Consider the following 22,997-nt stretch of genomic DNA (forward strand, 5'->3'; position numbering starts at 1 on the left):
CGCTCGCTCGCTCGCCCACCCACGTCCTGGACACCGGCACGCACACCACACGCCCCCCCCTGCGCCCTCCTCCCCCCCCAAAAGGCTCCACGCTCCACGCCTCTCTGCTCCACTACTTACGCTTGACCCGGCTCACTGACAGGACGGAAACGACCTGATCTATCCATCAATCCACAATCCACAATCCCACACACCTCGCAAGTCACTCGCAGCAGCCAAAGTCACTCGCTCGCTTCATTAATCGACAGCATTTACTCGTCAAAGCCACTCCGGTCCCCGTTTTCAGATCCCCTCTCCCTCTCCCTCACGCAGTCGCTCATCGCTTGTTTGAGCTGCCCGTCCAACGCAGCTTGCGAGCATCAACCCACGAACAACTCCACCTGCACCTCGAGGGGACGCTCACAGAGAGAGGAAGAGAGAGGAGACACGGCCCACGATCATCGCCCTATCCTATCCTATACCACCACGCCCGTTTCCTTCTTCCTCTTTTGCCATCTGCAGCTGCATACATACATACATCTGCATCTCTTGCCTCTTCTCTGCCTTTCGCCTCCCTCCCTCCCTCGCTCTCTCACGGTTCACCACGTACAATTACAATACCCTTACCTTACTTTACCCCTACTTTTGCCTCACCCCGACGGTACATCATCCTCTTTGCGCGACTTCACTTCAGCCTACATACATACTACTTTGCCCTACTACTCTTTCTACTGCCGATACTTCCCTTAAACATCCACTCCCTCCACATTCCATCCCTCCAATTCCTGCGCAACCACCGGATTCCCATCCTTCATCCCCTGGACGTCGCCGCCCCCAATTCCACCGCAACGGCCTGCAAACCCCAACGGCCGCAACGCAACGCAACCACCGACAGCCCAGCCCCAGCCTCGACTGCCTAGACATCACCGCCCCAATGCAACAATAGCCTCGCCGTTCGACCAGACACCGAACCGAACCGCCCTGCGAGCCTCGTCTTGCATTCTTATTACTGTCGCATCGGCCTTTGTTTGATCGGTCACTTCCCCCTGACCGTCGTCGAACTGGATTCACCAGCCCCCAAAACACCACCAAACCAACACACACCTCGCTCAACATGTCCTCATTACCGCCCGATCCGTACAAGATACTGGGCGTCTCCAAGGATGCCCAGCTCCCCGAGATCCGCTCCGCCCACCGGAAGCTGGTCCTCAAGTGCCACCCCGACAAGGTCCAGGACCCGACCCTCAAGGCCGTCAAGCAGGACGAGTTCCAGAAGGTCCAGCAGGCGTACGAGCTGCTGAGCAACGACAACGACCGGGCCAAGTACGACGACAATGTCAAGCTGGCCGAGCTCCGCAAGGAGATGGCCAAGGGCATGTCGGCCAACACCTCGGCGCCCCGCGCCCCCTCCGCGAGGGCCTACGAAGTGCGCACCGCCGAGCCCCGCTCCGACACCTTCAAGACGACGTACCGACCGTCGCCCGGCACCAAGATGTACTCCCAATACCCCTCCCGGTCGTGGGACGAGGAGATCCACAGGTCAAGTCCCATCTTCGAGGAGCCCCGCGCTCGACGGGCCGCCAGCTACGAGAAGCCGTCCCGCCAAGAGGACGACAGAGACCGGGAACGGGAACGGGAACGAGACCGCAGACGTAGGAAAGAGGACGAGGAAGCCGCCATGCGTGCCGCGGAGCGCCGTGCTCTCGACAGAGAACGGGAACGCCTCGCCGAGAAGCGGGCCCAAGAAAAGGCCGCCGAGAAGGCGGCGAAGCGGGCTCAAGAAAAGGCGCAGGAGGAGAAGGAGTTCCGGAGAGCCGAGCGGAAACGCCTGGAGAAGGTCGAGAAGGAGCGGGAGAAGATGCGCAAGCGCGAGGCCGAGGAGAAGCTGTCCAGGCACAAGGTTGCTCACATCGAGCCCTTTGACGACGAGGTGACGTACGTCGCCAAATCCGAAAAGAAGAAGTCCAGCAGTACCAAGGAGAAGGAGAAGGACAAGGACAGGCGCGCCCGCTCAATCCCGCGAGACTCGGTCCCTCGAGAGGAGCCACCAGCGATGCCCTTACCCCTGGCCGACCCGAAGGCCAAGATGACCGAGTCGATGATGTACGCCGCCACATACATGGATCAATCCCGCAAGGCGGTCCATCCAGGGCTCGGCCGCTCGCAGACCTTCCACGAGGTCCGGTACCAGCCTCCCATCGCGGCCCCGACACCCCCGGCCGCGGCACCCTTCCCGCCTCCCCCTCCACCCATACCCACGTCGGAGGAGGACGTCGGCCGCAGGTCGAAGTCGAGGCGCTCATCCGAGACCAAGACGCGGGATAAGTCGAGCCACAAGAAGTCGTCTCCCACCAAGGAGGCGCCGTCAGTGCCACCGTCGCCCATCGTCCTTGACGCTTCGCCCTCGAGCCGCCACATGCCCCAGTTCGCGTCGATGCAGTCATCGCCATCCACGTCGCCGCCCAAGCACCTGGGCAGGTCGGCCACCTTCAACGACGGATACAACCGCCCACCCCCTGGGCCCGTCAGGGCGCAGACGTTCCACCACGTACCTGCCGACGCCGACCTGCGGGGTCGCCACCGTTCGAGGTTGGACCCGCAGGTATACAACGAGGAGTCCGAATCGGAAGACGACCGTCGCTACCGCAGGAGTCAGCGCCAAAAGACCCACTCTCCGGAGCCCATGGCCCCCGGATACGGTCGGCGGACTCAATACACAGTCAACAGCGGCCGGGCGGTCCCCGTCGAGGCTTCATACCCCTCCATGTATCGCGACGAGTCCCCTCCTCCGAGGAAGCACAGCAAAGCCACCTACTACGACGTCAGGCCTCCCGGGCCATCTCGGGAGACGAGCTACACGAGTACCAGTGGCAACCCGTACTTCTCCAAGGTCAAGACCGCGAGATACGACGACGTGCAGTACAGCAACGTCCCGCGCTACCCCCGGGACGAGTACGCTTCCGCTTATGCTTAGCAGCGGTGGCTCGGCATCTCGAATGCCTCCGCCCTCTGCTCTTTACACCGCCGTCTCCGCGACGAGAAACGCGTCGTTCTGCTGGAATGCGTCGACGCGCCCCCTCACGTCGTGGCCAGCTCGGCCGGGGGTCCTTTTTCTATATTCTTGTCATTTTCCATTGTCTCATCTCTGGTTTTTCTTCTCTCTGGTTTCGTGCTGATATGAGGGGACGACATGAAAGACGCAAAAATACCTTGCAGTAACGAGTACCGATCTGTCTTATTTGATATCAATCTTTGGGGGGCTGGGGTTGAAGAGCCCATAGGCGCTAGGTGGGGAGGGCATACGAGGGACTGAAGTCGCACGAGACGGCTATTGATTGGCATTTATGGAGCGAGACGCGCTGGGCGGGCAGCGGTTGCCTGGAGGGGCCGGCTACGGAAAGGCTGTTGGCGGGGTCATAGGAAAGCTTCTCGAGTTGGGTCATGCGTCTCATGGCGAGGCCTCCCTCTCACCGAGCCGACCGGTACCGGACCCGCCTCACCTGGCCAGGCCGAGCCCCAATCCAGACCAGGCAACCGTCGACGCCGCCCATGCGACGGGGACAGGGACGTCCTGGATTTCTCACAGAAGTTGTTGTACGCTGGAGTCTGACGATACACATACATGCATGCATTGGGATGGCGACAAATACTTTCACATTTTACTGGTTTTTACATATATCTCTAACGAGCCTAAAGACTTATATTTTACGCTTCTTCGTCAAATCTTTTTGTCGTTCGCTACAGGAGTTTAGCGGAGGAGATACCACGCTCTTTTTTTTTTCTTCAAATAACTGTTCTCTCCCCCTCCGTGCCGGCGAAGTTGCGAGCCAAAGAACGCATATTGGGAAAGGAAAAGCGAGAAAAAAGGGGAAGAGGAGGAGTTATACCGGGTCCAAACGGGAAGCCAGACGGGAGGAGTGGTGGCCTCGTTGAGTTACGAGGCGAATAAATGTCATGGATGCCCGACCGCGGGTTAATCCATTTACGACTTTTTTACGCTTTTTTTTTTAACGACTTTTTTTGTTAGCTAGATTTGTCTAATGGACACGAAACCTGACAAGCAAACCTCGCTCGCCCTCGGGCCTTGGCTGATGGAAGGGAGCAACCCCTCCCTCCCTCTCGCCCCTTTCCCCTAGTCGCCATGCACTCTAGGATGTTATTTTTTCGCCCCGTTGCTTTGGCCCAAACAAACGAATCCTTCCTTCTCTTGTGATGCTTGACGAGATGGGGGACTAGGATGTCTTTTGCTAGACTTGAACGAGCGCGGCGAGGTCAAGTGTCGGGCGCGTCTGTAGTCTTGGCGTCTTTCCGTGTGCGGGCTTCATGGTACGTTGTCTTTCCATCTCTCTCATCTCACGCTTCATTCTCCAAGGAGGGCAAAACTCTTGATTTTCTTGGTCCATCCGATCGTGTTGCGGCTGTTGAAGAACGCCGGTAGGGAAGAAGGGGGGGGGATGGGTTGTCGAGACGACGAAGGGGATGACGATGATGCTAGACCGGGCTTCTGGGAAAGCCGCGGGAGGTTCTGTCGCCTTTCGTCCGAAAGGGACACGAGGAGGAGCGGCTCTGGGTTGGCATCTGATCCTGACGACGTCCCCCCCTCCCCAACCCTGACTTTACGGTGCGGGCTTGGTTCAATTATGGGAGATGTGGCGGGACCCGAGGCCCTCCCTGACTTGCCTGCCTGCCTCGCCATTGCTTGTCAATTATGGAAAGGGGGAAGTTATTCGCCCGTCCCCCCTTTTTTTTGTTCATCCCCCGTGGCAGGTATTCTCACACTCTCACACTTACTCATACACATACACTCATACACATATACACATATACACTCATACAGACATACACACTCACTTCTGCCAAACTCACGCGCAAGAGACATGTCATCACTGATGCCGTGCGACTGTGTTGCCAAACAAGGCGTGTGAAATAATGGGGTATAAGACCTATCTAGAAACGCCAGAAACAAAACGAAAAGAGCAAAACGAGAAAAAATGATTGTGTCGTGGGGGACGCCGCCGCCCCGTGTATGATGTAGTAATGATACAGAATGGTTTGGTAAAAGTACACAAAAGGGCCCCCCTTTCCGGACTCCCTCCCAGCTCCCCCATCTCACCGGAGATGGCTTCAGGCACAGCCGAGGGAGGAAAGTAGGGGGGGACCTCCAATGATGCGGATGCTGTTGCGTCGGCATGACGCGAGATGATTTGAAAAAACCCCCACCGAAATGATGCGGATGCTGCCTTGCAAATGCTTATGCTAAAGAACTCTAGACCAAGACGTAGAGAGCGCAAATCTGGGGAAAAAAAAAAGAATAATGTTAGCTGCAGCTGACGACGACCACCGGGAAATATAGGATTAGATAATGATGGTAAAATAAAATAAAAGACGTACCAGGCTGAGTCCCATGACCATGGAACACCAAAAGCACACGTTGTTCAGCGTCTTCTTACCGCGAACCCACTTTGTGCGCTGCAGCACCACTATGGGCAGCTGCAGCATCTGGCAGATGAAGCCGTAGCCCCGCAGCTTCTTGGTGATGCAGGCCATGACGATCTCGTGGCCCATGGCGGAGACGAGGAACGTGATGACGGTGGCCGGCAGGCGGCCGATGTAGGGGCGGCTGGCGCTGTAGACGTGGCGGCGCAGGAAGCTGTAGACGGGTATGTTCCACTCGCGCGAGAACTCCATCCAGTCGGTCGAGTTCCACCAGTCCGAGTAGAAGTGGCGGTCGGCGAAGTGGGTGATCTCGGCAAAGGCGCCGAGGGCGTACTCGAAGATGACGAGGAAGACGAGAAGGAAGGTCAGCATGAAGGGGAAGAGCAGCCAGGAGATGCTCTCGGCGAGGATGAGCAGGGCCTCGGAGACGGGCGGCCCGGGCACGGCGTTGAGGCGGACCGAGGCGTCGGTGAGGATGGGCAGGATGAACTCCTCGGAGATGACGGTCAGCAGCGAGATGCAGCCGAAGACGGCGACGATCTTGGAGATGAGGTTCTGCCAGTCGATGCGGGCCGTCCGGGGGTACTCGAGCTCGTAGCACAGCGTGGGGCAGAGGAGGTAGTCGAAGTAGTTGGCCCACGTCAGGTTGCGGGGGTACGCGATGTTGCCCATGGGCGAGGTGAGCTCCTGGGCCAGGTCCTCGCGGAGCTGGTCGATCTCGTCCGAGGTGGACTCCTCCTCGGACGCGCTCGCCGAGTCGGGCTTGGCCTTGGGGTCGCGGTGCTTCGGGCTGCTCACGGTCCCCATGGGGTTGTCGGGCGTGGGGTACAGGTAGACGGGGTCCTTGGACGCGGTCGAGGGGTTGTCGAGGGCGCGCAGCCGCTTCTCCGTCTCGCTCAGGTGGCCGTTGTAGAAGGCCCAGCTGTGCGTCTTCATGAGCAGCACCATGGTGTGCAGGAGCAGGAAGACCTGGGCCGTCCAGGTCCAGTCGAGCAGGAAGGGGATGGCGATCCAGAAGGCGAGCCAGGCGACCTGGTATATGCTCTGGACGGCCATGCCGCCGTGCTTCCACGTGAAGGCGCCGTTGGCGGGGGCGGCGCGCCAGGCGCGGTGGAGGGGCAGAGACACCAGCGTGCTCGCCACCATGAGGAAGTCGGCGATGGCCAGGTGCCAGATCTTGATGGTGAACAGGGTCCAGATCTGCACCCGCATGGGGTAGCCCGTGTCCTTGATGTTGCGCAGCACCGAGGTGATGGCCATGATGGCGAGGCCGATCCAGAAGAGGTTGAAGAAGCCGTGGAAGTCGCGGTAGTCGGAGTTGGGGTCGAAATGGGACACGCGGCTCGCGAACTCGATGGTGGGGAAGATGCGACGGCGCTGTTCGGCGCGGGCCTGCTTCCTCGCCGAGGACATGCTCTTGACGGAGGGGAGCGCATCGTGGGGGACGGGCGTTGAGCGGCCACTGCGACGGCGTCCTCCAAGTTAGCATAGCTGTTTGGCGAGCTTCCGTTCCGGGGACGGAGGGGAGGAAGCTGCATACCTGGTGTTGCCGCTTGTCTGGCCGGTCTCCGACAGAGGCGTCATGCCGTTCATCTCGCCCATGGACGTGTTGCTCATCGTCCTCGTCAGCTGCGAGTGCTGCGGTTTCCTCGGGCGCGGTCGCAGGACATGGTCGTGGGTCCCGCCGTTGGGGGCAGACGATGTGGAAGCCATGATGCTGGCGAGTTCTCGTCGGTTCGGCTACGGCTACGCTATTGATGGGGGATGCGCGATATGGGCCCTCGGGCGGGCTGGCTCAACGCAAATGTCCGACGCTGCGAGTGTTCTCCGGCCGGTGCTGGAGGTGCTTCGGGTGTATGCTCGGGGTGGGTGGCGTGGTTCGGTGAGGCGATGACGGCGGGCGTCGTGTCGACACGGGGAATGGGTTGCAGACGCAAGCGGCGACGGCGACGGCGACGGGTGGTCAACGGGATCGCATCCGGGTCAAAAGGCAGTGAAGTGGGCAAGCAGTTCGTTTAAGAAAGGTCCAGAGTATCCGTAAAGGGGGCGTATTCAGGGTCGCGATCCAGGGGTCGCCATTTCTCGGGTAGAGTCCGCGTATTTGGGGGGGTGGTGCGTATGGGTGCGGATCTGGCGCGCGTTATGAATATGAAGCAAGGAGCTCGAGATGGCCCCCTCCTCCACTTCTGCTTCTGCAAGGCCGTTGTTGGGAGGGTTTTTGAGTTGGGGTCAGGTCGCACCGCACCGAGGCAGGCCGGCAGCACACGCACTGTGGCCGCCACCTCACCTCACTGCCAATCTGCGCCCGCACACACCTTGCATAGTTCCTCCGTACGTAGCTTCGACACGGAGTCAACGCTGTCCCCGAACACCATGCTCGAGCCACGCCGCCACGGGATTACGTCACCTCCACGTGACGGCAGCTCTCGCCAGGCCCAGGCCGAGGAATGGGGCTGCGTCGGGGGCTGGCCAATGGCAGCCACACAGCAGCATCGTGCGTGTTCCAGAAGCCCGGGTAGGAGGGGAGCTCGCCGGCACCTCTGACCAGGGGCAGCCTCCCTCCGCCGCCGCCGTTCCTCTTCGGCTCCGTGGCTGCCCTGACAGCTGCTAACGTCACCTCGTTAATTAAGGTACGGGAATGCATGCAAACGGCGTTGGGGCGGGCTGGTATACGCCCGAGATGTGCCACGGTCCGACTCCAATGCGAACTTCAACCTCTCAACACCCGATGGAATCTGGAGATGTTCCCCATCCTCTCCCTCCCGATGCCGCTGCCTGCGCCTGCACACCGTCATAGGAAAGGCCCTACAAGGCTTGGACCTGCACGACCGGCCATACGCATTGCAGCGCCGAGAAGCATCGCCGCGTGGCGTTCCGTTGGGATTCTCCAAAAAAGTCATCATCTCATGTCGGTGCCTGCTGTGTTGCCCTGTCCTCACTGGGCTGGACGAAGGGAGGCCGTCGCCGATCAGTGTCGGTGTGCAGAGCTAAGGTGGCTGTCAGCATGCAATCTGAGCCACTCCCGAGCCCTGTGGTACAAGCTTGCCATCATCTCGGTGTCAGTCTGTATATTTCCCTCCCTTTCCAATCTGCCTAGTTGGCCTCTACAATTTGACAATTTGAGCTCGGATGAGAAGTCTCATGGTATCATGTCAAGCTTGGCAGAGTTCAATACCACCGCTCTGCGACCCTTTGGTGGCTGCAACGTGCCCTGCTCTGCAGCATAGCATACTTGTTTGTCATTGGCCTCTCCTCCAAGCCCGACCAAGACTTTACAAGACTCGAGAAGCTCGAGAGCCATGAAAAGACCAACGCATCTGAGACTTTTGCCATGTCCTGTGCAAACCAAGACGGAGGCGGCGTGACTAAGGGACTCCGGCCGCTCTTCCTCGTCGTCCCAACACAGCACCCGCTTTGCTAAGGATAAAACACAGACACTGGGGAACAAGACACGAGGCGTCTTGGACGTTCCGTGCCGCCACGAGTTTGTCCGTCCGTCTGTATGTCCGTCTCTCTGTCTGGGGTTCGCTTTACAGTCTACCGAGGCGTGGAAAGGGACAAGTCCGCTGGGGCATCCACAACGGCGCTGAAGATTCTGATGAAAATAGTGCCAAGGCTTGTCGGAGATGGGACGGTAACAGGGCTGCGCCTTATCGCCGCGCAAAAAACAGTCGATTCTTCACGCTAAACGATCTCGATGGTCCTTGGGCATAAATTTTAATTGGCTCCCAGGGTTATGACGTCCCGTCGGGCCGCCCCATCTCATCAGTCAAAGCTTGCACTCCAGCCTTTCCCAGAGAGAGAGAGAGATAAGAGATTTATCTGTTTGATCAGTCCCTTTTTTCCCCCCTCTTGCGCCTCTCTCTCAGTGCCCTCTCTCTCTTCATCTCAAACCTGCCCAGTGACGGAATGCTTCCCTGCTAGCAATAGCGACGCTGGAGGCGTCGACTTGGAACAAGTAAAAAAAAGTTCTGAAAATCCTATAAAAAATTTGACCAGAGAAAGCGACCGCGCGCATCACGGTTCGGCCAGCAACTCTTAGCTTCGCGATAAGCAGCAGTTTTTATTTTCCGCGCCGATGGCCGCTCCACAGGACGGATTCGAGGAACCCGAAGTCATTCCGGGCACGCGACGTCTCTACGACGAGAATGGCAACAACCTGCCGGGCGACGCCTCGCTCCTGAAGCACGGCGACATCGTCCTCGTGCCCCAGCCCACCGAGTCGCCCAATGACCCGCTGACATGGTCGCTGACGCGCAAGATATGGCACTCGGTCCTGGTGCTGTACATTGTGGGCCTGACGGCCGCGACCTCGAACAACGCCGGCTCCGGCGCCGACGGCGTCAACGAGGAGTACGGCATCAGCTACGACGCCTTCAACACCGGCGCCGGCGTCCTCTTCATCGCCATCGGCTACTGGACCCTGCTGAGCTCGCCGCTCGTCCATCTGTACGGCCGACGGCTGGGCTACCTGATTTCCATGATTGTCAACATCGGCGGCCTCATCTGGTACTCGCGCATCCAAAACGTCGCCGGCGTTGTGTGGTCCCAGCTCTTCGTCGGCGCCGCGGAGTCGGTCGGCGAGGCCACTGTGCAGCTTTCCCTCCTCGACATCTGGTTCGAGCACCAGACGGGTAGTGTCCTCGGCATCTACACCTTTGCGACCGCCATTGGAACATATCTAGGGTGAGTTGGGCCCCCCCGAGACCCCCTTTTTTCTATCCGACGTTTCTTTAGGTACTGAGAACGCATACAGGCCCCTCATCGGCGCATATGTGTCTAGCGGCCTCGGCTGGCGATGGATTGGCTACGTGGGCGCCCTCATCTGCGGCGGCAGCCTCATCGTCATCTTCTTCGGCCTCGAGGAGACCGAGTTCAACCGCGACCGCTACTTCACCAGCAACGGTGACCGCTACATCGCCGACGCCGCGCACCCCGTCCCGGTCCCGGTCCCGGAGAAGACACTGGAGCATGCCTCGGCAGGGAACTCGGTCAGCATCGAGAACGACGCCGCGGCCAAGGGCCAAGACAACACCGAGGCCACCGACGAGGCCGCCGGAAAACAGGGTCAACTCGCGCAGACGACGACGAGGACGACGGCCGAGCGGGACTCCATGGTGTCCGGGACTGCCCGCGACCGCATGTACTTCTCGTACTCCCGCCGCAAGACGTACTGGGACCGCATCCGCATCATCACGCCGGCCCCCAACCTGCGCGGCACCGGCTTCAAGCAGTATCTCTTCCGCCTCTGGCACACGCTGCGCGTCTTCACCTTCCCCGCCGTGTGGTACGCCGGGCTCCAGTGGGGCCTGCAGAACATCTGCCTGACCTTCTACCTGACGGTGCAGGAGGACTGGTGGTACGGCCCGCCGTGGAACTACTCCCCGGCGGCGGTCGGCAACATGAACCTGCCGACGTTGATTGGGAGTCTGGTCGGGTGCCTGTACGGCGGGTACGGGAGCGACAGGTTCATGCTGTGGATGATCAAGCGCAACAAGGGCGTCATGGAGGCCGAGTTCCGGCTGTACCTCATGGCGCTCTGCACGCTGGTGTTCCCGACGGGCATGTGGCTCTTCGGCATTGGGAGCGCGCGCGGGTGGGACTGGCCTGTGCCGTACGTGGGACTCGGCTTCATCGGGTTTGGCTACGGCTGCGCGGGAGACTTGAGCCTGGCTTATCTCGCAGACTCTTTCCCGTAAGTTTTTTTATTGCTTCTGCTGCTGTTTTCCGAGGGGGGCCCGAGGTCTCTCCGACCGATGGGGTGTTGACGCACCTGTCGCAATCACAAAAAAGGGGGTGTGAGAGGACTTTTGCTGACAGGACTACAGAGACATGGTCCTCGAGGGCATGGTGGGCGTCGCCGTCATCAACAACACCATTGCCATGCTCTTCACCTTCGTCGCCAGCTACTGGATCGACTCCGGGATGGAGAACTGTTTCATTGCCCTCGGCGTCCTCAGCTTTGTCATCATGGGCCTGAGCTTGCCGATGATCATGTTTGGCAAGGGGACGCGCCGCCGGGCGAAGGACAGATACGTGAAGTTCGTGGACATTCGCGACGGCTTTTCCAAGTGAGCAGTGAAGATGACTCGACGATTGTGTTTGGTGTTACATTGGTGAGCGCGCGGGGGGGACGCGGGGGGGCAGGGGACAAAAGGGGGGAGGGAAGGATACGGACGTGGAAGTGCAACACTCGTTTGAGAGAGTTGTTGTTTTCTTCTAATTCTTTTTTAATTTCAAATTTCCTTTCGGGAATGCCGTTCGTTCTGGATCCGATGTCCTTCGGGTCTACAACAACCGTTTTGATACGATCACGGACTCCTTCGTGATGATGACACGAGCTGCACATGTTTCTTTTTGGTTTCCGAGGTGACTCTTTGTTTATCTGTGGTCCCTCTACATGGTAAGGTACCTACCTTAGGTAGTAGAAGCGCAGCGGAGCAGTGGCACAAGAGGCACAGGAGGCACAGAGGGACCGAGCCGGAAGGGAAGTCGCCCCTTGCCATGGCTGCTCCTTCCTCCTTGGTATCGCAAGTCAGGTGGTGCTGGAGCCTCCACCCTGCGCCGCGCATTGTTCCGTCCCCCCAGAATTGACAAGGCTGCCACTGATGAGGCCGCTGCAACCTCGTCGCCCCCGGCGTGTGTCACTCTCCCCTCACCAATACGTCGTCTATTGCCCGTACGGGCTACACACCTCGCGCCCTTGATCATCCGCAAACGCGCCCATCGTCCTTGGCACTGCTCCGGGGGCCCCCATAGTGACAAATGCCTGGTCCTTGACCTGTGCCTTCTCGCTCTCCCGAACCATGGGGACAGCCAGTAATCAGCAGCACGCCACCTCGACTGGGCTTCAATGCAGCGCACACGTCTGACAGTCCCGTCCGCACAAGGCCCCATCGGGCTCTCTGGGCGTCACGTATACGCCAGGAAAGGCATTCCGGCCCTGTATCCTGGGCATTGCGCTTCTTCTTCTTCCTCCTCTCTCTCGCCAGACCGGCATGATCGGCACAACTACCTTGCTGGCCTTGGTGGTGCAGATGCCTTGCGCGCGATTTGGCTCTCGCGAGGTGCGAAAAGCCCTCATCAGAATCATGATTCCGTCATAATCTCGATGAGCTGATACTCGCGGTAGGCGGAGACCAAAGCCAGAGCAAACAGTAACAGTAGATAAGATAGACCCTGGGAATCCGGTCGACATCAGATGAGCTTCGAGTCGGTCAGCCTTGACTCAACAGCGCCCGTTTCGGCCTTGATTTCCCTTTACGAGGGCCTTACTTCAATACTTCGCCGTCGAGGATGACTGGCGTTGATGATTGACCCCCACAGCAACGTCGCAGGGCTTCTCCGTGCTGGGAACCGACAAACAGCATGCATCGATTTCCGACGTCAACAAATCATGATGAGGCCCAGGCTCACAAGCGAACCAGAACCCCGGATTGCACGCGCAGGCTCGCGGCGCAAGGCTAGGATCGGCATTCCCAACGACATCTGCCCGTATTCACTGTAAGCAATGGCAATATGGATATGCCAACATACAAGACGCGCCATTCGTCGCTGTGGAGAGCAACCCTCCAGGGTGGCTTCGTGCCGCTCACGTCTCGTATCTCCTTGGCTGCTGGGAACGGCCTCGCAGATGGAGCATCCCGCTGGGGCTTCTCCGTCTTACACAATGATTCGGATGCCATCTTCGGTAACATCTTGATGCTTTTGCGAGAAACCATCGCTCTGGAAACCTTCAGAAAACTTCCATTGGCTCCATCCGTCGCCGGCAGTCTCGGTGAGAATGGAGTGCCCACCATTCATTCGGCTAGCAGAGGTCTATGGCAACGACGGGCACTTGACCGAAGTACCTTGTTCTACCTTCCCGAAGGAAACAAGGTGAAAACTTTGTCGCTCCTTATCGACCGGGCCACTTCTATCCAGGTATTTGGAAAAGGATTCGCTCCTGACAACGCTCTGACATATCATGGCACAGCAAGGATATCGCTCTTCAGCCCGCAGAGTGACCCGAGCTGATTCGATGCTTCTCGGAAAGATAAGTGGATGTCTGAAATGGGGTTGTGGCTGCCACACCCGCATCCCGACGTCCGCGTTCGAATCGATGAGGGGCACGTCATCGACAATCCAGACTCAGACCACAGCTCGACGTTCATGATAGTTTGTTGCTGTGGCCGAGCATGTGGTTCGCGCTCGCTCGGGAAACACGCATTTCCATCCGAGAAGTGGATAAGCCCTCTGATGATCAGAGGACCCGGCGCCCCCAGAACCACTCGGCTCGCGTGCCCTGAATGATGGATCCCAGGCATGGGCGGTTCCTTGGTCGATCTTTGCTGGAGCACGACATTGGCACGACTTCTCGCTTCAGGACTCGCGCCTTGGTGCGTCACTTTACCTCATTGTTGCCGCTTCCTTGGGACTACTACGGATACACTATTACACCACGGTATTTCGTCTTTAGTGGGCCGGTTGGCGTGTGTGGTCGCTTTGCTGTCGGCATCCATGTCGAGGGACAAAATGCCGGTTGGGACCTGATTCGGCCGGATGTGTTTGCAATGCCCGCCGGTTGCCATGCCCTTAACATTACCCCGGTCTCCCAAGGCAGCCTTTCTACAGTTCGGAGGGTTTGTTAAGTGCGGTCTGCAAGAACAATTCCAGTTCGATTTCATTTTAGGTTGACAAGGAACCCGTTGCCGGTTATCGTGCTTATGAGACGCGCTGCAGGGATTTCCTTGCCTGGACGGATATTGGTGTCGAAAATTCGAGAAATTTGGTCGGCACCAGTCCCTTAACCACATTGGGACATTGCGGCATCCTGCCCGCTCAGCTTACTGGGGACTGTCAGCCATTAGGCACTCAGCTGCATGTCGACATGTTGCATTTATCCCGCCGTTTTTGGCAACTGTGGTGTGGCTTGCAGAGAGGCTGAAGGCGTGAAACCCTCTTCGTTGGATGTGAAAGAAGGCAAACCCGCCGTACACAGGTCATCCTTTACACCTCGGCCTTGACAGCGCCGCACGGACATTGCCTGTGGTGCAACCGGCCGAAAATAAATCGGCTCTCGCCCGGTAGCGACGGCCCAGTGCAAAGGGCAATTTTGATTGATGGCTGACAATCGAGTTTGAATCATGGCGTCCTTGGACCCAGAGATGGATGCCCCTTTGTCTTGCGGCAAGTCCGCGGAAAATCGCCCCCAGGTTGCTTCTTGGTCAGTCCCGCTGCGGCTTACTACTTATGTGCGCTATAGTATTTGGAAGAAGTGGCTGGACGGCAAATCCGCCATCACGATTTCCAAGGCACCTAACGGGTTAGCCTCGAGCGCCGTCGTTCGGATGATGTCTTTGACAGCGCCGTGGTCATTGGCCGTGCTCATGAAGTGGCTTATCGGATGGCACCAACACGGCTTGGTGGAAGGCCGTTGGAACATGCACCATGCTTCTACGGCGTTAGTCTTCCGCCCGCGGCACCTCCCCCAGCTTTTCCCTTCCCAGGAAGCGGGCTTAAAAGCCTTGGCTAACGAGGACCGAAAGCGAGCGAGCGAGCAAGCCGTCGCTCGTCGTACTCGATGGCGGGCAGCGACGCACCTTTGAACCTCAAGAGTGACGCAGCCCGAGGTGCAGGTCCGGAGACATTTAGAGCCAGCGGCAGACCGTGAGAAGGTGAGTACTTGGCGACAGTTCGCGACTCTCTCACCGCGGCCTTTCCGAAAAGGGGGAGAGGGCCTGGTTGATAGGATACATGCGAACAGGGCACGATGATTGGTGGTCTGAGTCAGGACTTGGTCGTTGGCGTCCATTAGGCCGGCCAGGACGCCTTCTCACCTTCTTAATCCAGAGGGAGTGGTGGCACCATTTTTCTGATTCCCCGCCTCCTGGTCACCCTGGAAATTGGAATTGCTCGCCTACCCGAAGGCAGTTTCTCACAGGCTGTCCGCCGGCTGCAATGTCGACATGATGGGTACATTGGATGAATTCCCGGGGGCTTCCCTGGCTCGGAGGCTGGAGAGAGGCACACGCGCAGTAGGGCGAGCGTGATGGAGCGGTCCCTGGTGCCCACAGAATCAAGCAAAGGACGAACCGCCTTGCCCCCCCAGCTTCGATAGCAACGCCAATCCCCCCATCCGACATTGAGGGTTCCCCCAATCTCGTCTTGTTTCTCTCGGCCAAATTGCCTGCCAGCGCCCGCTCCGAACAGTGGGAGCCGTCGTGAATGGTCCCCCATTCGTTTAGCAGACGCCCGGACTGCCAGACCGTCTGAACAACCATTGGCCATGTAACGCTTCTTTGCACCCCTCCCTTCGGGCAGCTCCACGGACCCAGCTACGGTTATGCTGCTAGGAGGTCCTCTTATCACTGGGAAAGGAGCCCCGAGGGGACGGGATACGGGCTGGCTCTACCCATGTGCCACACTCGCTTTCCTTGTTAAGGAAATTACGCGAAGGAACTTTTGCCTGCAGCTTTCACCACATGGGGGAACTTGGCGACCGCCGACCAATGCCAGTTCAACAGCGGAAAGTGGTCTTGGTCGAGAGAGCCCTACCGGCGGAACGAACTGCTGGGAGCAACGGCTCCCCCATCCCATCCCCCCCCATTGTCCCTCTCTGCACGAGACAACATTGCTTGCCGTCCGCCAGCTCAGTCTTGCCCAGTCTTGTCCTGTCCTAATCCGACCTGTTCCTGATGAGTCCCGACCCGTGTCAGGCCCTTCAGTCAGTCTTTAATCTTTTCGAACCCATCCGTTACCCATACTGAACCATGACGCTCTCTCCTCTGTCGCTCTATTTTTAACTTGGCAGCCCAGAGAGACCTTCTCTTTTATGTGGCGACGATCATGGGCACTTTTGTTTGGTCTCCTCCCACGTTCTCGTCTTTCATTTGAAGGCCCAGTGGCACCCCCCTCCATCTGACGGGCAATCGATGCTTGCCACCAGGGCAGTGCGCTGGGCATCTTGGATGAATCGCATTCGACGACGACGAGGCACCTGTCCTACCGAGGAGCTTTGACTTGTCCCAGTTCTTGAACCCGACCCAGCCAGCGGTCCGAACCTCTGCTCCATCGGGGGACGTGGGACGCGGGTTGCGGCCGAGATGTTCAATCATTCTGGGGACAAGCCCCGCGGTGTTCCTTCAGGTTCAGGATACGGAGGAAGTCATCATGGCCTCACCCTCAACACATCCGGGCAACAATATACTAGGTTTGGCATGACCCAGAACGTCGGCGGCCCTTCAACATGTCCGCCGCAACAAGAGCCCGTCGGCGGGGACTTCGACTCGTCCATGGACTGGACGTCACAGGGCGTGCAACAGCAATCGCGCTTCAACGTCGGCTCCTCGATGGGCCACGCACCGCAGCAGAACGATGGCATGGAGCTCGACGACCTCAACTCGTCCGGCGCTGGAGTATCGAATTTGATTGCGCGCTTTGAGGGGATTCGTGCCGCGCCGCCAAGCAGTAGCAGGGTCATGAGTCCAGCCAGTTCGGTGGCGAGCCCGTCAATCGCGAGCCCATCATCAGCACATTTTAGCAGCATGCACAGCAGCACAGCAAACATGAGTTCTTCAGGCATGAGTAGAATCACAAGTCCGGTCGCCCACAGCCCGGCAACGCCCAATTTCTTTCGTGCCCCGGAGTCATTTCGTCCGCCAGTGCCCAGGAGTACAAAGCCCGTATTGGACCGCGCGCCCTCTAACATTCCATTATTTACTCCCGATGCTAGGTTTGGTGATGGGAGCGGCGGCGGCGGCAGCAACAGCAACAGTAACAGCAACGGCAGCGGCAACAGCAACGGCGGCCGCGCTGGTCCCTCAAACCCCGCTCCACCGCCTCAGTCTCACCAGCCTGCCGACTTCAGCCAACTGGACCCTTTCAGCTCATCGAAGACGTTCAATTCCCAATCAAATGCCTTCAACCCGCCGATGAATACGTTTAACAACACAACAAGCAAGAACTTCCAGTCCCAGTCGAATAACTTTAGCCCGTCGACGAACTCATTTAACACGTCAAACAACAAGAACTTTAACTCCCAACCAAACAACTTTGGCCAGTCGTCGAATGCATTCAACACGGTTAACAAGAACTTCAACTCCCAGGCAAATAACTTTAGTCCCCCGACGAATTCGTTCGGTACGGCAAACAAAACATTCAACAACTCCCAGCCGAATAACTTTAGCACAGCGGCAAATACATTCAATGCGTCAAACAAGTCCTTCGGCTCCCACCCCGGCGCCTTCAACTCATCGGCAAACGCCTTCAACCAGACGAATTCTTTCGACCCCCCCGCGAACACCCTCAGCCCACCGCCGAACGCAAATGCCTTCAGCCCGCCGTCTGCCGCCTTCAGCCCTGCGCCTACGCCCTTCAGCCCTGCACCGACGCCCTTCAGCCCGGCGACGTCGACTTTTAGCCCAGCGCCCACGCCGGCCCCGAGCCTTATTCCCGGCACCCCGAGTGGGTTGCAGACACCGTTTGGACCTCCGCCTCCCACATCGTTTCCTGTATGTACTTCCCTGGCCTTGAAGTACTGCCGTCTAATGCTTTCGTAGGGGCACTCCCGAGCGCCCAGTGTTGCCCCCACGCCGAAACCCGCAACCGGCAGCCGGCCGTCGCGGGAGCAGGTACCCGCCGAGGCCTGGGAATCCTTCAAGCTGACCATCAAGCACTTGTACCTGGAGGAGAGGCGACCTTTGAAGGAAGTGATGCAAATCATGGCCGACCAGTACGGTTTCCAAGCAACGTAAGTCTATACGAAATCGCAATGCAGGCACGCCATCTCACCGTCCTAGGCCGAAGATGTACAAGACGAGATTCTCGCAGTGGGGCTTCGTCAAGAACAACACCGAGGACGAAGTGAAGCGACTCCTGTCGATGAAGTTCCAACGCGACGCCGAGGGCAAAGTCTCCGAGTTTGTGCGGAACGGCAGGGTTGTCAACCTAGGCACGTACCTCAAGAGGAAAGGAGTGACGGAGTACGACCTCGTCGACTTTGAAACGCCAGCTCACCTACCGTCGTATGTGCGATGTCGTACACCGACACCGCCACCCGCTCCGGGCTATCTGCGATCACCAGACCTGATCCGAGCGCAGGAGACGGTCGTTGGGAACATGAGGAAGGCATTCCTTCATTGCCGCCAATTCGAGGTGGAGACTGACAGGCAGGTCGGCTGGACATCGATTATGCTATGGGGCGCCGGGTCGAGCGACATGTTTGCCGATGCAAACAACAAATTCGAGATGGGCGAGCACGACGCGGGCGGGCTACTTTTGATGAGGGCGTTCAAGCGGCTGGAGATGGACCTCAAGCAGCTGTCGCCCCAGGGCATCAAGGAACTGCTCCTGGGAATGGTGCATCGCGATGCGGGCATGATGACTGCGCTCTGCAAGTACCTGGCGGCCTACTCGACAACCAACTTCGAACGCTCGCATCCCCTGCGGCAGGTATTTTCCTGCTTATACGAAGTGCAGCAGAAGCACGGACCGATCACGCTCTCGGAGCTGGTCTGGGGCTGCATCCCCACCATCGCCGAAGAGCTCGAGGCCATCTATGGCCGACGCCACCCGTACGTTGCCAGGACGTGGATCGACCTGGCCATCTTCTACAACCACGCCAACCCCGAGAGACTCGAGAAGCTGCTCGCGGAGCTCCAGCCCCTGCGGCGACAGGTGGCAGGCCGCTACGGCCAGGGCAGCGCGGACGACTTGGCATTGCGATACGCCGTGGTGCAGCTGATGCAGGCAGCCTGGCCCAACGCGGACAACACGAGGATGGAGGCCCTGGAGCTGTGGGCGACGATGAAGAACGCCGGGCTCGTCTTCCCCGTGCGAGGGGCGGAACATACAACGTTTTGCTTCCACAGCCCTCTCAAGGTGGACCCGTGGGAGCGACGGTGCAGGGACCGGTACAACGTCGGGGTCCAATTCTTCCAGCAGCACTGCGGCATCAAGGTGCTGCCGTATTTCGAGGAGGACATGCACTACACGGAACACGCCCCCGATTCGCATTCCGCGCTGGCGGCAGCTTTGGGACACATGGCGACGTCCAAGTACTCGCTCATCTAAACCGCGAGTGCATGAGAGAAGAGGCGAACGACAGGATCCTTTCAAGGACACACATATATATCTAAACCGACTCGCCGACTCAGCAATTCCGACGGCCTCACCAACCCGACGGACAAGAGCGGCGTCACCACGAGACGAGTCACGCACGAGTGACATTCCGAACTTTTCTTTTTACGTTATACTTAATTTTATCGATTCGGGAAGAAGATGCTACGATGCGACGGCCGCCAAAAAAAAAAGCGACTTCAAGCAAGGGGGGGGAGGCAAGCGATGGCGATTGCCCGAGTTGGCAGGTCGGGATCAATGATACCCCAAACGGGACCAAAGAGAAGGGATCAGGGATATTTCAGGAGTACTTGGGTCAGGGCATAACGCCATGGAAATGTCATGGCCGGCGTCTGGGGTGGGTGGGATTTTCCGATTCCAGCACAGCGAGCAAACGTTTCCACGGAATGAATATTTGTACACTAGCATTTGAGCACGGCGAGGCGCAGAGGATGAACCCGATACCACGATACGAGAAGGAAGGTGGAGACTGACTGTAGGCGCCCTTTGAGAGCGGAGACAAATGGAGAGACGAAGATGAAACGATTGAAAGCGTTGGAGCCCAAGAAGGCGGCGACGCTGTCCACCGACAGGATGGGCAGCGGGTATGCGTGTATGCGTGTGTATGTTGTGTGTGCGTTAATGTGTCTGTATGTCTTGTGTGTGTGTGCATGTGTGTGTCTGTCGAGGTGAGGTGAAATGAAAGGGACGGACGGACAGTGGAGAGTGATGAGCAGCGCCAAACCGAATCAGACGGGATAGGAAACCAGCCTACCGAACCGAGTGTCCTGAACAGGCTGGCCCAGACGGCATCCAGGCACGGATACGGAGCCGAGGGAGAGGGAGGATGAGGAGGAAGAGGAGGGGAAGCGTTTCCGAAGCACTGGTCATGACGCGATAAGGGATTCCCACTTGGCTCAGCTGAGATCCCCCCACTCTCCCCTGCTCCCCTCCCACCCTCGAGAGCAGCTGGCTGTGTGCACGCTTCGTGTTTTCCCTTGGGGGGGAGGGGGGAGCGGACGGCCGTCATGCAAAATGCATGCAATGCAGCAGGCTTCCACTTGCAGGGCGCGCAGATGCGGATTATCCTTTTTTTCTTTCTTTTTCTTCTCTTCTATTGCACTTGCCGCCCTACCTGAAAAGAGTAAACCCAGCTGGGCTGCCGCGTTCCTTTCCCGCCTGTTTCCTCCCTTCCCTTGGCCCTATCAGGTCGGTATCGGTGTGCTCCGGACGTGGAGCGGTCCAGCCCGGTGGTGTCCGGTGGTGATGCCCGGCCCCGGTGGTCACCCCCGAGGCCGGAAATTTCAGTCTCACAGCCCTGTTGTTTATTTGTTTTGTTCCCTTTTTTTTCCCCGGGTGTTGGTTTGTTTCTAGGGGCCGGGGAGTGGGAAAGGCCCAGAGGGAGGCCCGAGGGAAAAGTTTTTTTGTTAATGGTCATTGAGGATTTCAAGAGAGAGCCCTTCCCTTCACCCCCCCTCCTACCCTTCCCACGTTCGGTGTAAGCTGGCCGAAGACGGCCGGCCTCTCTTCGCCTGGAGATATGTCGACGACGAAACATAAGATGCGTTTTTCCGTTGTTTCCCGCGCCGCCAAGGCGGGAATGCGGTCGAGTCAAGTGGTCCCCCCTACGCCTACGAATACAGGGCCATGGAAGCGTCCTCTGTACGAAGTACATACATGGTACAATACCGCTGCTGGTGGGACCCTTTTCCCTTCCTTCCTTCCTCCCCCCCTCCCCAGCACCGATTCCTGACTCCACCGAGGCGGCCGGGGGGGCGAGGCCGGCGGCGTCTGGAAGCCTCCACTAAACGAACCAACAGACGATGGGAAAAGCCTGTCGGAATCTTGACTTTGGGGGGTGGGGGGCGGAATCCAGATCCCGATAATCGCATGAAATCCAGCTCGCGCTCGGCCACTCGCGCCGGGCTTTGAACGGCGCTGAGAAGCCGCGGCGGCATAATGTGATATGTTGCCGTTACCGTTGCTGACTGCTTAGCTGACTGCTGCTGCTGCTGCTGCTGCTGCCGCGCCCGCTATCTATCCTACTTTATTTCCAGTCTTATTGTTGTTTTTTAAGTCTTGTGCCGTTGCCCGGCATTGCCACTGGGCATCTCCCATGGCCCTCCCACGCTCACTCGAGTTCTTGTTACACAACGAATTGCCCGATTCGCGATCCCCGAGGGGTGGGATCCACGGGGAGTAGGGGGAGTAGGTAGCAGACGCGCCCCGGGGCACTGGCGTTAGATGCGCGCCGGATGACGAGCTCGGGAGGGAGACCTGGACGCCCTGGGCGCGCCCTGTACAGCCCGTGTGCGGTGCAGTGTCGGTGCCAGCCAGTGCTTGTCCGCCCGGCATTTCCAATTTCAACTTCCAATTCCAATTTCCAGTTGCCAAAAGAGAAAATTCTTTTGTTTTTCACTTCTGCTTCTTGGCTCATTTTGCGTGTTTTTCTGCCCGGTCAATCAATTACGCATTCTGCCCTTTCTTTCTGCCTTTGCTCAGTCGACGCTGCGTATCTTTTTTTACCTTTCCGCCGTGCTCCCTCAGCCCGGGGAAAGGGGGCGCGGAAATGGCACGGGGCAAGCAACCCAAACGAACGAATTAGGGGAACAAAACTCCGTGCTCCGTAGTGACTACAAGCAACAACCTCTCTCTCCCTCTCCCTCTCTTGTGCCTGGCCCCCTTCCCTCGGCCGACCCTTCACCCCGGGCAAAGCGGTGAAAGGATTCCGCATGCGCATATTCGCGCCGCGAGAGCGTGCTATTGCGCGAGGCGAGCTGGCGCCGTGGTCATCTCCGCGGAGAGTATAAAATAGTAGCGCGCTTAAAAAAAAAGAACCAAGGAATTATTGATGAAAAAACAAAGAATTAAAAGAATCGGCCAAACCCAGTCCAAGCCTCGTTGGCCCGGTGGGGTTTCCCTTTTTTGCACGAAACTAGATGTTGCCTCCGGAGACTAGAGCCGCCGGGTAATGGCAATAGCAATAGCAATGGCGGTGGCAGTGGCAGCGGCGGTAGGAATGGTCGTAGCCACCTCTACTTCTGGTGTGTTCCGGCGGCCCCCCTTCAGCTTGGTCAATTAGAGGCTTTCAAATATATGTCCGCATGCCTGGGGCCCGAGCTTGGCGCCGGCAGCCCGGCTTGAGTTCGTGAATCTCGTTTCGCGGAAAGAGTTCGAGGGGGGAGCAACTAGGAGTGCCTCGGCATCCCATGGACGCCTCACGTCTTTGTGGGATACCTGACGATGCCCCCGTCTGTGTCGAGTAACCGGAGCGCGGCATGCGCGAGAGGATTCTTCCTCGAGGCTCGGGTAGTCGATGACGTGAGATGGCAGCTTTGGCTGCATTCCTTCATTGGCTTCTGAACCCGCTCCAGAGAAGGGACGTGTGTCTATATGCGGCTGCTCACTGCACGCTCCGCCGAGTAGAGCAATCCATGTTGGGCACCCGGGGGTTATATTCCAACCCCAGCTCACGACAGCTCGTA

General features: G+C 58.4%; 4 protein-coding genes across 4 annotated transcripts; 3 read left to right on the forward strand and 1 right to left on the reverse strand.

Moving 5' to 3' along the window:
- Positions 1-1,093: 1,093 nt before the first annotated feature.
- Positions 1,094-2,953, forward strand: EsH8_IX_000813 (J domain-containing protein; the record flags this gene model as incomplete). Its single annotated transcript, XM_083267149.1, has 1 exon — positions 1,094-2,953. One exon carries the CDS (start codon positions 1,094-1,096, stop codon positions 2,951-2,953), a length of 1,860 nt encoding a protein of 619 aa, XP_083130714.1.
- Positions 2,954-5,245: 2,292 nt separating this feature from the next.
- EsH8_IX_000814 (sterol O-acyltransferase) lies at positions 5,246-7,128 on the reverse strand (the record flags this gene model as incomplete). The annotated part of the gene is made up of 3 exons (XM_083267150.1): positions 5,246-5,272; positions 5,371-6,877; positions 6,956-7,128. The coding sequence occupies 3 exons, from the start codon at positions 7,126-7,128 to the stop codon at positions 5,246-5,248; spliced, it is 1,707 nt and encodes a 568-aa protein (XP_083130715.1).
- A 2,365-nt stretch (positions 7,129-9,493) lies between these two features.
- EsH8_IX_000815 (major facilitator superfamily domain-containing protein) lies at positions 9,494-11,490 on the forward strand (the record flags this gene model as incomplete). Its single annotated transcript, XM_083267151.1, has 3 exons — positions 9,494-10,101; positions 10,172-11,110; positions 11,244-11,490. The coding sequence occupies 3 exons, from the start codon at positions 9,494-9,496 to the stop codon at positions 11,488-11,490; spliced, it is 1,794 nt and encodes a 597-aa protein (XP_083130716.1).
- A 5,009-nt stretch (positions 11,491-16,499) lies between these two features.
- EsH8_IX_000816 (uncharacterized protein) lies at positions 16,500-19,467 on the forward strand (the record flags this gene model as incomplete). The annotated part of the gene is made up of 3 exons (XM_083267152.1): positions 16,500-17,906; positions 17,955-18,145; positions 18,195-19,467. The coding sequence occupies 3 exons, from the start codon at positions 16,500-16,502 to the stop codon at positions 19,465-19,467; spliced, it is 2,871 nt and encodes a 956-aa protein (XP_083130717.1).
- Positions 19,468-22,997: the final 3,530 nt, after the last annotated feature.

Source organism: Colletotrichum jinshuiense, chromosome 9 (assembly GCF_051148585.1).
Source record: "Colletotrichum jinshuiense chromosome 9, complete sequence".
Taxonomy (NCBI): domain Eukaryota; kingdom Fungi; phylum Ascomycota; class Sordariomycetes; order Glomerellales; family Glomerellaceae; genus Colletotrichum; species Colletotrichum jinshuiense.